The sequence below is a fragment of the Microcaecilia unicolor genome, chromosome 2 (genome assembly GCF_901765095.1).
Source record: "Microcaecilia unicolor chromosome 2, aMicUni1.1, whole genome shotgun sequence".
Taxonomy (NCBI): domain Eukaryota; kingdom Metazoa; phylum Chordata; class Amphibia; order Gymnophiona; family Siphonopidae; genus Microcaecilia; species Microcaecilia unicolor.
Genome location: NC_044032.1, coordinates 422078493 through 422093526, shown reverse-complemented (window position 1 = coordinate 422093526; position 15034 = coordinate 422078493). Strand labels below are relative to the sequence as shown.

Here is a 15034-nt window from a genome sequence, read left to right as displayed (position 1 = left end):
AACCAGCCTGTTGACATTTGCCAACTCAGGATGTCATTGCCCACTATCTTGAGGATACGGCAATAAGTCTCCATTGCACACAGATCTCCGGATTCTATAAAGGTCACCCAAATTTGGGCATGGATCCTAGAAGCATGTGGAAACTAATTAGTCAATTAGGTGTCAACAATCAATCATTGGAGTTAATTGGCATTAATTATGAGTTATGCATACACGCATCTGCCCTGCGCCCTATTCTATAATGTGGAGGGGCATTTTCGAAAGGGACATCCAAGTTGCGATTTGGACATTCTTGCAAAATGGCAAAATCTAGGGGTGGGGAAACTCTATTTTCGAAACAAGATGGACGTCCATCTTTCTTTTAGAAAATACCATCAGGGATGTCCAAATCCTTAAATTTTGCCGTCCTTACGTTTGGACGTCCCTAGACATGGATGTTTCTGATTTTCAGCGATTTTCGAAACCAGAGACATCCATGTCAAACATGGCCAAATGCAAGCCATTTGGTCGTGGGAGGAGCCAACATTTGTTGTGCACTGGTCCCCCTGACATGCCAGGACACCAACCGGGCACCCTAGGGGGCACTGCAGTGGACTTCATAAATTGCTCCTAGGTACATAGCTCCCTTATCTTGTGTGCTGAGCCCCCCCAACCCCCCCCCCAAAAAAAAACCCCACTGCCCTCAACTGTACACCACTACCATAGCCCTTACGGGTGAAGGGGGGCACCTAGATGTGGGTACAGTGGGTTTGTGGTGGGTTTTGGAGGGCTCGCTGTTTCCTCCACAAATGTAACAGGTAGGGGGGGTATGGGCCTGGGTCCACCTGTCTGAAGTGCACTGCAGTACCCACTAATACTGCTCCAGGGACCTGCATGCACTGTCATGGACCTGTGTATGACATCTGAGGCTGACACGACATATTTTTAAAGGTGTTATTTGAGGGTGGGAGGGGGTTAGTGACCACTGGGGGAGTAACGGGAGGTCATCCCCGATTCTCTTTGGTGGTCATCTGGTCATTTCAGGCACCATTTTGTGCCTCAGTCGTAAGAAAAACAGGTCCGGGTGAAAACGTCCAAGTGTTCGTCAGGGACGTCTTTCTTTTTTTCGATTATGGGTCAAAGACGTCCAAGTGTTAGGCAAGCCCAAGTCCCGCCTTTGTTATGCCTCCAACATGCCCCCTTGAACTTTGTACGTCCTTGCGACGGACTATAGTTAAAGACGTCCTAAATCAAGTTTCGATTATACCGATTTGGACATCCCTGGGAGAAGGACATCCATCTTCCGATTTAGGTGAAAAGATGGATGCCCTTCTCTTTCGAAAATGAGCCTAATAGTCACCTAAATTTCATAGCATGCAATTCAAATGTGGACATGTCCATGGGAGGAGCATGGGTGGGGTCAGGAGTGTTCCCAATAATTAGGTCAATGTTATAGAATACTTGGATTTCCTTACCTAACTACCATCAGTTGGGTGTGAGGATTTACACCAGGTTTCAGGAGCTCAAAGTTGGGCGTGGGAATCTGCTCTATGTGCTATTCTATAAAGAGCAGTTAGCGTTCAGTGACCTTTATAGAATTGGCACTTAGTGTGGATCTTAACGGCGCCTATCTTTGGACACCATTTATTGAATCCAGGCCAGGGGGCACAGCGTTGACTCTGCAGCTGCCATCTTCATGAAATCCTAAGAATGCAAAAACCCTTCATACTGAATTCAATCTATCAAGTATCCAGAGGAAGATTTCTCATAGTTGTATGAACCCAAGCTCTGTATAACTACCCTTAATTCTATTTCATTTTATTGCATGTTCATGTTTATTCAATTAGTCTATAATAAAACCGTTTTTGAAGTTAAGTGAACCACTAGATGTTTGAAATTGGGTCAGTGTTTACCTGTCCACCATAACAGCACAGCAACACATTGGAGTCAGGGCAGAATAGTAAAAGATGTATAGTTTGTGAAACCATCAGTGAAGAGATATAATTGCAAGAACTCAGTAAAAATCAGTGGAGTCAGCACTAGGCATTGAAATCAGTGAGATCACAGAGAGGATAAAACCAGAAAGTTTTACTGAAACAGAATTATTTAGTGGAGGAGTAGCCTAATAGTTAGAGATGCAGGCTATGAACCAGGGGAACCTAATTCTTAATCCCATTGTAGCTCCTTGTGAACTTAACCCTCCATTGCCTCTGGTGCAAAGGTAGACTTTGAGCCTTTCAGGGGGCTCATGCAGGCAACATTACTGTGGATTTAATCTGGCTTTACTGGTCAAGCAATGCAAAAATGGTTTCAGTATGGGTGCTTTTTTTAATTTTTTAATTTTTATGAATATACAAACTTAAGCAAAACCTTGTACAGAAATAAACAGCAAAGCGCCCCTCCGAAGGGACACCATCTTGTAAGTGGTGGAGGGGCTTCCGTGTTTCAATGACTCAGAGGGCTATGCTGAAGGGTTACCCATATCAGACAGGCCTCTGAGGAGAAACCAGACAAAGAGTGTCCCAAATTAGGGAGAGGGGAAAGATGGTGACCTGAAGCTCGTACACTCAACGGCCCAGCTGTCCTCTGAAGTTTAGTTTTTGTTCACTTGAAATTTCCTCTCTGCATTGCAGTTGCCTTAACAGAGGAAGGGGACAATGGGGGGTCAGCCGCCGATGACCAGCATTTTGTCCCCTGTGCAGCAAGTGTGGGACCGCTGTGTGACGAGCTGCCCATTGATGACTGGGTTGATGAGTCCTTTGATTAGCGCCGACGAAGGAGTGTCGATGCTCTTGGACCTGGAAACAACTTCATCGCTCAAAAATCATTTAACCACCATGCCCAAATGAGTGGAGGAGTGAGTTAGGAGTGTATGCTGAAACGGAAGTCATTTACAGCTGAACCCGTGTCGGCGGTGCTACTCCTAAACCCTTAAGAGTTATCAGCTTGGAGTTTTTGGCTCCCGTGGAGGTTGCATTGAATGTCATCTGGAGGGTGCTCCAGGACCTGACGGTGGTAGAGAATGACTTTGCTTCAGATATAGTCTTGTTAATGAGCCACATGGATAATCTAATCGAATCCTTTGAGAATATACAGCAAATGAAGTTCTACTGAAGTAGGAAACGGTTAAGATTTGAAAATGATAAAACACCAGAAAAATTTGAACAAAATGAATATTGTTACAGATGATTAATATCGAGATTGTTGTTTTCCCAGAGTTCCGGGTATAACTCCTAATGTTTTTTTCCTCTGAAATGATTCCTCTTAATATATTAATTCAAAAGGAGTGAAGCCTGTGAAACTGGGATTACTTTAATCAGCGGGAATTGGATTGGAGATTCAAGGGTTTGTATTGTTAAACAATTTCTGGTTTTAAAAGGGAAAAAAAATAAAATCAGGTGTATTACTTTCACTAATATTGGACAATAAGTATGTTTCCAATGAAATTGACGGACTATGCACCGTTATGGTCTTGAAGAAACCAACCAGATGATCAATGTGGAATAATGATTTAGATAAATAATAATTGGGGATAATCGGGTTAATACCACGTTTTCTTTGTTTGCTGTTTGTTGTTTAAATTGATCTCCTTGTCTTGTTTCACTCTCCCTATTTATTTTGTGGTCTAAGAAAGAGAAAGATTGTATAAAATCCATTTATCTTGTTGAGATTGTTTTCTTCTAATATTGTTTTAATGTATAATCATCTCTGTTTTACTGTTTTGCAAGTGATCCTTGTAAAATGAAAAAATTATAAATAAATGATTAAAAAAAAAAAAAAGAAAGAAACAGCAAAGCTCAAATTCCAGTCCACAAAATGTGAGGAGATCCAAGGGTGAAAAGAACAAAGAAATTATTTTTCAGTTACAAAAGACAATGTCAGCTTTACCTAATCCGGATATCCAAATAGTAGTCAAGATGAAACATTAGGGTAGCTTTCTATAGGGGTCCCTATTGGCCTGTTAGCAATTACAAAAACAGATAGATGGGAAGGATCAAAGAAAATATATTTATATTTAAACTGAATTATACACTTACAGGGAAACTTCAAATAGAACAATGCACGCATTTGCAGAACAGCTAGATGAAACAAAAGAAACTGCTTCCTCCTTTTTTGAGTATCTTGAGAAACATCAGGAAAATTTCTTATTATGAAATTCAGAAAGGAAGCAGTACGGTGTCTAAAATATATACAAAACAGTCATTCCCTATCTGCTGCCAAAGCTAGCTGTACAAGAGAAGTACCAGCAGCTAATTCCTCACTATCAGGTGTTTCTAGGAGTGCTGAAACAACAAGAGTGTCCATTTTTAGTTCATTTTTGTCACGTTCACTAAACAGGAACTGGGTTTGTGAGCCCTTGGGCCACTGCCGAGGAGCAGCAGTGGCAGGCAAAACCACCCCACACCAGAAGCAAGGCAGAACAGACGTACCGGTAAATCCAGGCTAGGTCTCTGGCAGTCAGCCAGCAAGCAGAAGACAGGTCCAGGCAAAGGTTCAAAAGGCAGGCGGCAAGCAAAACAAAGTCCAGGTCCAGGCAAAGGTTCAAAAGGCAGGCCGCAAGCAAAACAAAGTCCAGGTCCAGGCAAAGGTTCAAAAGGCAGGCAGCAAGCAAAAGAATAGTCCAGTAACACTCCGGGTCTAGGCAGGCGGCAAGCAGAAGAATATTCCAGTGATACTCCGGGTCTAGGCAGGCAGCAAGCAGAAGAATAGTCCAGTAACACTCCGGGTCTAGGCAGGCGGCAAGCAGAAGAATAGTCCAGTAACAGGCAGGGTTCAAAAGGCAAGAAACCAGCAAACGCAGAATCAGGATCAGACAAAGAGGCAGATGCAGCAACCAAACGTAAAAAAATCTAAATCGTTAAAGTCCCTAACGATGTTAAAATAACGAAAAATGCACCAAAAAAAAAAGTCACACATGCTGAGATCGGTATTGAAACGTACAATGTACCAAAGAATCACAATACACATCGTTAATCAGCCCCCAAATCATGCGCAGAGCAGCCAAGCGTTATGTTAGCTGCTCTGCGCATGCCACAAACAGTCAAAACACAGTCAAATCACAAGCACATGGCTCCCAAATCAAAATAAAAATTAAAAAAAAGGGTCGGGAGGGGGCAAGGGCGCTCATCAGGAGCGTCCTGTACGGACGGCCTTGCCCCCCCCCCCCCCCCCCCCCGCGCTCGCCACTTTCCGCCGCTCCCCCCACCCCGAAAAAGCAAAATGCTAGCTGCCCCGGTCCCCCTCCCTTCCTCACTACTCTGTCACCTCAGCTCCGCCTCCCGACATCCTCCGTCCTGTGCCCCGCCCCCTTTTGGGGTCGTCGCCGCCATTCCCCTCTTCCATCGGGCCCCCCTCCCTCTTACCGGGCCCGTGCAGCGCCTCTCTCCTCTGTCCGAAGGCGCTGCATGGGCAAGAAGAAAGCCTGATGCCTGCCTTCGCCCAGCTTCGATGGCGCGTCTTTCTCCTGCTGGGCCCGCCCCTGTCTGACGTCAGTAACCTACGTAGGTTACTGACGTCAGACAGGGGCGGGCCCAGCAGGAGAAAGACGCGCCATCGAAGCTGGGCAAAGGCAGCCATCAGCTTTCTTCTTGCCCGTGCAGCGCCTTCGGACAGAGGAGAGAGGCGCTGCACGGGCCCGGTAAGAGGGAGGGGGGCCCGATGGAAGAGGGGAATGGCGGCGACGACCCCAAAAGGGGGCGGGGCACAGGACGGAGGATGTCGGGAGGCGGAGCTGAGGTGACAGAGTAGTGAGGAAGGGAGGGGGACCGGGGCAGCTAGCATTTGCTTTTTCGGGGTGGGGGGAGCGGCGGAAAGTGGCGAGCGCGGGGGGGGGGCAAGGCCGTCCTTACAGGACGCTCCTGATGAGCGCCCTTGCCCCCTCCCGATCCTTTTTTTATTTTTATTTATTTTTGTTTTTCTGACGTCCTTTGGACCAATCACAGCGCTTTTAGCTCTGCTAATGCGCTGGGATTGGCTCAAAGTTTGTTTATTTTTTCTCTTAATGATTTTTCCTGCCACAGAGCTGACCTAACGAGTGGTCCAGACCTCTCGTTAGTTTTCCTGCCTTTTTCCTGCGTAAAGGCAATCGGAAAAGGTTAGTGCATGTTGTTTCAATGGGGTTTTCACACTAATTGCTCATCTCCATTCCGTTTTCGTTAGCTGCTGGCTTCCTCGGTAAAAGCCCTTTGATGCATGCAATGGATCAAATTTTCCTCGTTGGAGAGTCATTAAAGGCTCATTTAGCTTTAGTGCATCTGCCTCTAAGTCTCTCAGGCAGAAGTGCACCAGCACCCACGTACCAGGGCCTAAGAGGCAATGCAAAGGCAACTGACTGCAGTCTCTAGGTGATTAATAAAGCCCATCCACACCTGAGGTGCAGCTGCAGCAACTCTGATTAACTATGGAGGCTGTTCCCACAGGAGATCTCTAAGGACCAAATAAGGGCTTCCTTCCTGTCCTCGTTACTCCAAGATGGCTTCCTATGATATGATCTATCCAAGATGGCTGTACCCCTTGAGCTATCCAAGATGGTTACGACTCTTGAGCCATCCAAGATGGCTGCCGCCATTGATCCAACCCAGATGACAGCGGCCAGGGATAGGAAACTGAAACAGATCTTCCCAAAGACAGAACTACTCCAGAAAGGATAGGCAGAAGCCAGCTCAGAGGCTGACCCCCAGAAATCAGGTAGAGGCTGTGAGCGGTCACGACCACAGACGTGACAATTTTCCTCCACATTTTCAATTTGTCTCTTTACCGATGCAATAGGTGGCAAAGATTGCTGATGAATTTCTAAAACTTCTATCAAGTATCTACTAAACATATCTTTAGATGTCACCAAAGGAGCTTTTGGAAAATTTAAAATTCTTAAATTTGTAGAGTGAGCAAAATTTTCCAAATTTTCCGCGTCTAATCTCAAAGCTTGCAAATCTTTAGCCATGGCAGTTTGTAAGTTCTGAATATTATCAGTTTTCCCCTGTAGTTGTAACAAATCTTATTTAAACTTAACATTCTGCTACTCTAGCTGCCAACGTTTTACCACCATCCACAGATGCCTAGAGGAAGGCTGCAAGTCGAGGCATAGCCTGGAAGTTAACTCACACACAAACCATTACAACACACTGCACTAAAATGCATGGTAATGCGGTCATTAACGATTGTAAGGCCATGCAAAAAAAAAGATTCTGACACATAGGAAGCTTTTTGCCAGGTCCATGGCAACATAGAAGGGTTAGTTGAGAGAAACGCGTATCTAGCAGCACCCTCTCTTTCCCTCCTGTGGAGCGTACACAGATAAAACCCTTTTGGGGTGTTATTGTGGAACCTGACAGTGTAGATTACAAAAAGAATAGGACTCTGTACATTCCAGCATTTGACAATGTAGTGTCAGAAGCAAGTATGTTCCCTTTTATCTTTAGACTCGAATTCCCAATGCCCAAATAATAGCAGAACTAACTCCACAAACAAGTATTATAAAAATAGAGTGCTTATTTATAATAGCAGCAAAATAAAATGTAAAGAAGGCAAAAATAAAGACAATCAAAGTCTTATCACAGAAACAGCTCAGAGTAAAAGCACATTACCCTAGACAGACTTATAATTTAGTCTGCTCTACCCCCACAGCACTTATCAAACATTTATACATGGCAAATATATAACCTGATGTAGATGTTCAGCAGATGGCAAAGTGTTCCTCAGATGGTCAGTTAGATGCAAAGCAGGGCTGCAGTTCAGATGGAAAGTTTTTTTCCTCCAGCCTCAGATAAGAGCCTCTTTTATACTGAGATCACAAGTTGGAGCTGAGCAAATGACATGCATCCTGGCCTTATCAATGACACACATATAACTGGAATTGTCATTGGATAAGTTTAAGACAGAGTTGAAGGCTTACTTATTCAGTTGCCCCCCGATATTCAAAACCATTTAAACAGCCAGGAGTGGCACCTGGCTGGTTAAACGGCATATAACCAGCTAGGAGATAACTGGCCATGGGGCCCTTTTACAAAGGGGCGTTAGGCACTATGTGTGTGCAGTGTGCACCTAAATGAGACTGCCACCAGGCTACCACGCCCCATGTTGGTAATTTTATATTTGGCACGAACCCCTAATGCCTGGATGATTTATTTATTTATTTCCTCCAACGCACAGCGTTTACAGTGGTAAATGGCACTTGGTGCACGCTGACTGGTCACCACACATGTAGCATGTGAGCCTTTACTGCTAGAAGAGGAATATATATATATATTTTCTCTATATATATATTTTGTTTCCTCTCCTTTTTCTTTCCTATTAATTGTTGTAGTTCTTTTCCTGGCTTTTGTGGTTTTATCATTGTAAATATCTGAGGAGGATTGTCAATGGTGCGGAATATCAAATTTTAATAAATTTGGAAACTTGGGGCCCTGTTTACAAAAGCCCGCTAGTGTTTTTAGTGCACGATAAAAATTAGCGAACGCTAATGCTAGAGACACCCATATGTTCCTATGGGTGTCTCTAGCATTAGTGTGCACTATAAATGTAGCATGCCTATAGCGCAGCTTAGTAAACAGGGCATCTGGTTGGTAAATAATATATATATATATATATATATATAATTTTTTTTTTTACTGTTTTGTGTGTAAGTTTGTTTTATGTACTTTCTTTACTGCAGGCACAAAGTCTTTGTATGGAGACTTCTACATTTAGATTATCACATCATATAAGCCTATAAAGTCATATCTCTCTGTCTTAGGTGATTCTCTTTCAAAAAGTCAGGTAATAAATACAAATATATACTTGTCGTATTTTTAACTCCATCTTTAGGATTTTATTTTTAGTTGTTTGATTGTACCTTGTTTTCATGATGTATTAAAAATTGATTTTCCTTTTATTATAGTTTGCTAATTATATATTACTAGCAAAAAAAGGCCCGTTTCGGAGACCAATGAAACGGGCGCTAGCAAGGTTTTCATCATAGTGTGTATGTTTCAGAGGTTTGAGAGAGTGTGTGTGTGAGTGACTTTGTTAGAGAGACTGAGTGAATGTGCTTGTGTGTGGGTTTGTTTGACATAGAGTGTGGGTGTGTGAGAGAGTGTGTGGCTGGAACCCCCCCTCCCCCTCTCCTTCCTTCTCCCCCCTGTTTTCCCTCCCCCCTTCCTTCCCCATCCCTTCCCCCTCCCCTTCCCTTCTTCAATAGTATTTTTGTTTTTTATGACAGCCGTCCGCCATTTTCTTTTATGTTAGTCTCCCCTTCTTGCATTTAGTTTATGGGATTTTTTTTCTTTCACGGAGGTAGGTGTGTGTGTCGCCACCGTTGTTGTTTTTATTGCGCCTGGCCTGTGTTGCAGTAGCCCGCTGTAGTGTAGCTCAGTGTCGCATCGATCAGGTGATCAGCGTGCGTAGTAACGGGTGTGCGATGTCATTCGTTGCTCCGTCCTTGACATCATCGCATTTTGACGTGAGGGTGCTGTGATCTTGCAACTACAAATTTGGAACGTTGGAGGTACGTTTTATATATAGAGAGATTATAGGGGTGGATAGTTGTATTTAATGAAATAGTTTTGGTTTTTTTTTTTTTTGCTTAAGTATATTGATTATATGTATATATTTATGTTGACTGCCGAGGATTGTGGCCTCTAAACTGCACAGGAATCCTCTGCCTGTGTTCCTGCTCGTGGAGGTGGTACATTAATTTCATGATTTTAATCACAAGGGACACCACCTCCGCAAGCAGAAATGCAGGCGATTTACTCCTGCACTGCAAAGAGGGAATGCTGCAGCTGAAGATTATTTCTGAAAGAAAAGCTGAGATTTTTGTTTCCTCTCCATCTCACATCCTCAGTGAAAAGAACCCCAGTGCTCATCTCATGATAAAGAATGAGCCAGGGCTACAGCACATAAGTACGATGTAAGGCTTGAAACACTGCACGCTTACCCAGACATTTTCACAACAGACTCTGTTCTTTCCAGGTTCCTCTGCTAATGAGACAGATGCAAATGAAAGAGCGAACGATACCTCCATCCACGTGCATAAAGAATCCTCAACCATAGCATCACAGCTGACAACACCTGTAGCAGATAATAAATCTGAAAATGGGAGTAAGTATTGCAATGCATTATATATTTGAAATAATATTAACCCATAACATTCAAGAGCCCTGATATTCAGACTGTGGGAGATAGCCAAGCTGCCTCCCGTGGTCTACACAGAACCCGGACATTCAATGCCGGTCCATTTCCGGTGACCAGCATTGAATATATGGGGGTTTTCGGCTGGCTTGAAGATAACTGACTATGATAGGTATATTGCGTGATATAACTGGTTATGTGCCAGCCACTAACCGTGGATATTCAGCAGAGGATAGCCGGTTAAGCGTTATTTATATCAGCGGATAGCCAGTTAAGAGTTATTTAACTGGCCAGCATCCGTTCTGACTGGTTAAATAGCGCTAAATATTGGGCAGTTTATCTTTACATTGTTGTTACTTGTTTTGCCAGAATACGCAGTTTTACATTACATGTAATGTGATTTGGTTTCTTTCTGGAGCTGCATTGAACTAAAGGGAAAACTTTAATTTCCAAGACATTTTTCAAAGAAAAAAGGCTAAATTGTGAAAAAGACTTGAGGAAATTAAGCAAGTGTAGACATATATGCAAAAGTCTAAACAAAAGGATTTTCTGTGGCAACTTTTTTCTCCAAATTCGTATTACAGTGGGAAATGCAGGACAATAGAAAATACAGTACAGTCTCGATCATCCGAGCTAAACGAGACTGACCCGTTGTCGGAGAAGTGAAAAGTCAGATAATATGGAAAACACTGCATAAACCTCTCAAATAATACATAAACAAAGGAATAGAGTTCTTGAAAATCAGGAAATCCCCCCACCACCTGCAATCTGGTATCTCTCCCTTCATCCCCCCTCCCCATGCCAGTGGTTCTCCCCCTTTCTCTCAAGTCCCCCTTCCTGCTGGACCAGGTAAGGCTCTGTCTCAGGATGCTGATGATAAAGAGTTTCAAAATCTCAGCCCAGCACCTATCCCTCTACAAGTTTAAAGGTAGATCAGACTGGGATTTTGGCACCCTTTATCACCGATGCCCTGAGCCTTTGCCTCACCTGGTCCATAGGTTAAACCGGCCCTCTTAGCACCTGTCTCAAAACCAGCTATTTTGGGGACATTCTAGGGGTGGGGTCAGCACTTGGCCAGTTAAGTGCCGGTATTCAGCATATTTGTTTTTGACAAGTTGTGAATGTCATTAATATGGCGTGAATAACATACCATATTATTAACATATATACATGTATACAACAAAATTATACTACAAGCAATAAATATCATGCCACATAAATATTTCTTTTCTTGGCAGATTTAATTTGTTCCTAGTATATATAAGAAATCTGAACAAGTATTTGATGATAGCTCTGATATCCATGGGATTCAGGTGATATCTTGGATCTTGGATTGATGAAGAAAGGCTCTTGAGAACTACTTAGAAGTCTTCTTAGAAATCGCAAAGGAAGCCTACTTGAGACCCCCTTAGGGCAGATGTCTTCTATAGAATACATTTCATTAATGTTCATTACATCTCCTTACTATGCATTATATATAGCTTTCCTGTTTTTCTAGTAGTCAGCAGAGGCTATTTTAAGAAACCTTTAAACAGAAAAACTTGTACCAGCATGTTCCCTGTTCCTATTCACACATTTACTGCACAAAATGCTTGACCTGAACAATCTTCGGACCTTCATTTCAGAGGCATGGTTAAGTGGGCTTCCTCATATCTTTTAGTGGCCCTACATTCTACTGTGGGTTACCAGCATTGAGGATAATATATAACTGAGATATGTACTCTTGTTTTGTGTACATTCTGTATTGCAAGGATAGACTCTTTGTATGAAGATTTCTACATTTAGATTATCACATATCTAGGTCATTATGGTACTTATTGTAGAAGCTCTTTTTGTGTTTTGAAAACCAACATTTACATGAAGCAAGTTTCCACATTTGGAGTCACTGCCCTGAAAAAGGATCTAGATGTCATTGTTGATGGTATGTTGAAACCCTCTGCTCAATGTGCAGCGGTGGCTAAGAAAGCAAATGGAATATTAGGAATTATTAGGAAAGGAATGGAAAACAAAACTGAGAATGTTATAATGCCTTTGTATCGTTCTATGGTGTGACCGCACCTTGAATATTGTGTGCCGTTCTGGTTACCGCAACTCAAAAAAGGTATAATGGAATTAGAAAAGATACAGAGAAGGGCAACAAAAATGATAAAGGGGATGGGACGACTTCCCTATGAGGAAAGGCTAAAGTAGCTAGGGATCTTCAGCTTAGACAAGAGACGACTAAGGGGAGATTCGATAGAGGTCTAAAAAATACTGAGTGGAGTGCAACAGGTAGATGTGAATTGCTTGTTTACTCTTTCCAAAAATACTAGGACTAGGGGGCACGCAATGAAGCTACTAAGTTGTAAATTTAAAATGAATCGTAAAAAACATTTCTTCACTCAACGAGTAATTAAACTCTGGAATTCATTGCAAAAGAATGTGTTAAAAGCAGTTAGCTTAGCTGGGTTTAAAAAAGGTTTGGCTGATTTCCTAAAAGAAGCGTCCATAAGCCATTATTAAGATGGACTTGGGAGAATCCACTTTATATTCTAGAATAAGCAGCATGAAATCTGTTTTACTGTGGGATCTTGCCAGGTACTTGTGACCTAGATTGGTTACTATTGGAAACAGGATACTAGGGTTGATGGGCCTTTGGTCTGTACCAGTATGGCAATGCTTATGTTCTTATTAGATACCCATATCACATTGGTGCCCAAATATTGATTTTATAAAGCCAGTGTATGGTCATCTAAAACTGCTGTACAAACATATGGCAAGGGGTTTTGGGTGTGTTTTCAGCAGGACTAAGGAGAGTCAAAAGATGGACATCCAGCTTCAATTGTAAAAGGGGACGAGACTTCCATATTTAGATCTGGTACTTGGCACATCTAAGTTACAAGAAAGTGCTCTAATTGTGCAATTCTCCATTGGATGAAGTCACAGTAGATATTTTCCTGTCTTTGGAGACAAACAGCTGCAGTGGGACTTAATCCAGCAACCTCTTGTTCTCTGGCCTGGGTTTCAGCACTCTGCTCTAACCACTAGGCTGCTCCTTCACATGGATATTGATATGGTCTTTTTATGATATGAATGTTCTGAGGGGTCAACTGATCCAGTGAGTGAGGGCACACGTGTTTCTGCTTTGTTCTGAGCCCCCCGTTCCATCTCACCACATCGTTGCAGATTCCAACTGTTTTCACCCGAGAATTTTGCTTACCTCAACAGTGCAGTAGTTTATGGACAAGTTTGTACAGAAAACTGGAGAAGTGATGACCTCTAAGGTGAAAAAAGACAAGAATAAAGTGTGGACTATTGAGAACAAAATGGCGATGGATCTACGCCAGCGACTCTTCGGTTGGCAGACGCCCATATCGAACAATTGACTACAGCGGTAGTGCAGGCACTTGAGCCGCACTTAGAAAAAATATTGGGGCACATGTCAACACTGGAAACCCTGGTTTCAGATACCACATACCGCACTAGCGAACTGGAGCAGTGAATGTCTGCCATGGAAGATACGGTAACCACAATGTCAGAGGCCACTGAGACACTACAAGATCAGCAGCAGATCTATATTTATATTTGCTAACATTATGTGGTCCAAATACTTATAACTACTGTTCCCTCTAAGCAGAGGAAGTTACAGTCCTGCCAGTGTGGGGTGCTGTTTCACAGTCACATTTTTAATAGTAAGGGATTATCAAGCTCTGCAGGACTCCAAGTAACTTCCCTGTCCCTCGCAATTGAAAACACAATATTGAAGCACCACCCCCTACTGGCAGCAATGCAGTTAGAGGACTCCCACGCAGTTTAGAGGGAACAGTGCTTATAACCCATGCATTTACCAACATCATACAGATATTTGTACTCCTTATTCTGAATACCCATCATTAATTGTTGGGGATTTCAATTTGATGGTGGATCCGCAATTGGACAGGTCATCTCCCTATCCCAGAGGGGCATCCCAGGGCCCTACACTGTGTAACACCTTTTGTAAATGGCTGAGCTTAATAGATCCCTGGCGTCTTTTACACCCAGAGGAGCAGGACTTAATCCATGTTTCAAGTTCACATGGTTCTTGCTCTAGAATAGACATATCTTGCTCAGTGTTTTTTTATTTTCCCAGTGGTTGCTCTACTATGATAGGACCTGAGGAGATCTCTGATCATTCACATAACTGGGTAAACCTACTTCCAGAATCATACAACCAGCAGTCTAGGTGTTGGAGATTCCTCTCTTACTTATTTCAGCATCAGGATTTTCAGAAATTTATTCTGAATAAATGGGATGAGTTTGCACATAATAACCAGCAGCATGCCAGTGATCCCACTTTAGTTTGGGCCACTACAAAGGCCATCCTTCGAGGGACATAATCTCATATGTAAGTGCCTAAAGTAGGTGAATTTCCCAGGGAATTGTGCAATTGGAGAGTTCATTGTGAAAAGCGAGATAATATATGCATACTCCTCAACTCCAACTGCGTATGACACCTGGCAGTACACGCATACAAAACAACCAAAAAGAAGGAACAAACCTCACAAAGCCATGAGCAACAACAAGAAAACACTTGCATCATTTACATTAGCCAACTAATCGGCTACTGTTCTTCAGCGTTTTTGCAAGACGGAGGATAACAGAAGGATTTCACAGCTAGATCCTTGCATATAATCTTTCCTGTTGTTGAGCACTACATTACAACATCCAAGATTCATCAAGACCCCTGAGACAGGCCTTCGGGCCAAAACACGGCCGTGTTGGGTTGTTTTTTAGCATCTTCAATAAAGAATTCTTTGTTATCCTCCTTGGTTTACCTCACTGCTTTCTTTTTGTTTGGAGTACACGCATACAGCCTTGAACGCATTGCTTCTTGATCATGCAACTTATCATAAATATACCTAACATAAATATAGGAGCAAAGTGGGCAAACTCCTGGCCAGGGTGATCAAAACTTGGAAGGGTCCTAGAC

The 15034-nt window shown here is 42.8% G+C and overlaps 1 protein-coding gene across 2 annotated transcripts in view; it reads left to right on the top strand.

The window, feature by feature from the left end:
- EMCN (endomucin) overlaps nucleotides 1-15034 on the top strand; it is a 177334-nt gene that overhangs the window by 120267 nt on the left and 42033 nt on the right. The window contains exon 4 of one of the 2 annotated variants that reach the window (XM_030190742.1): nucleotides 9928-10056. The exons of the other annotated variant lie outside the window; for it this stretch is intronic. Coding sequence (XP_030046602.1) covers nucleotides 9928-10056 — 129 coding nt within the window. The remainder of the gene's footprint in view (nucleotides 1-9927; nucleotides 10057-15034) is intronic. 2 annotated transcript variants of the gene reach the window in all.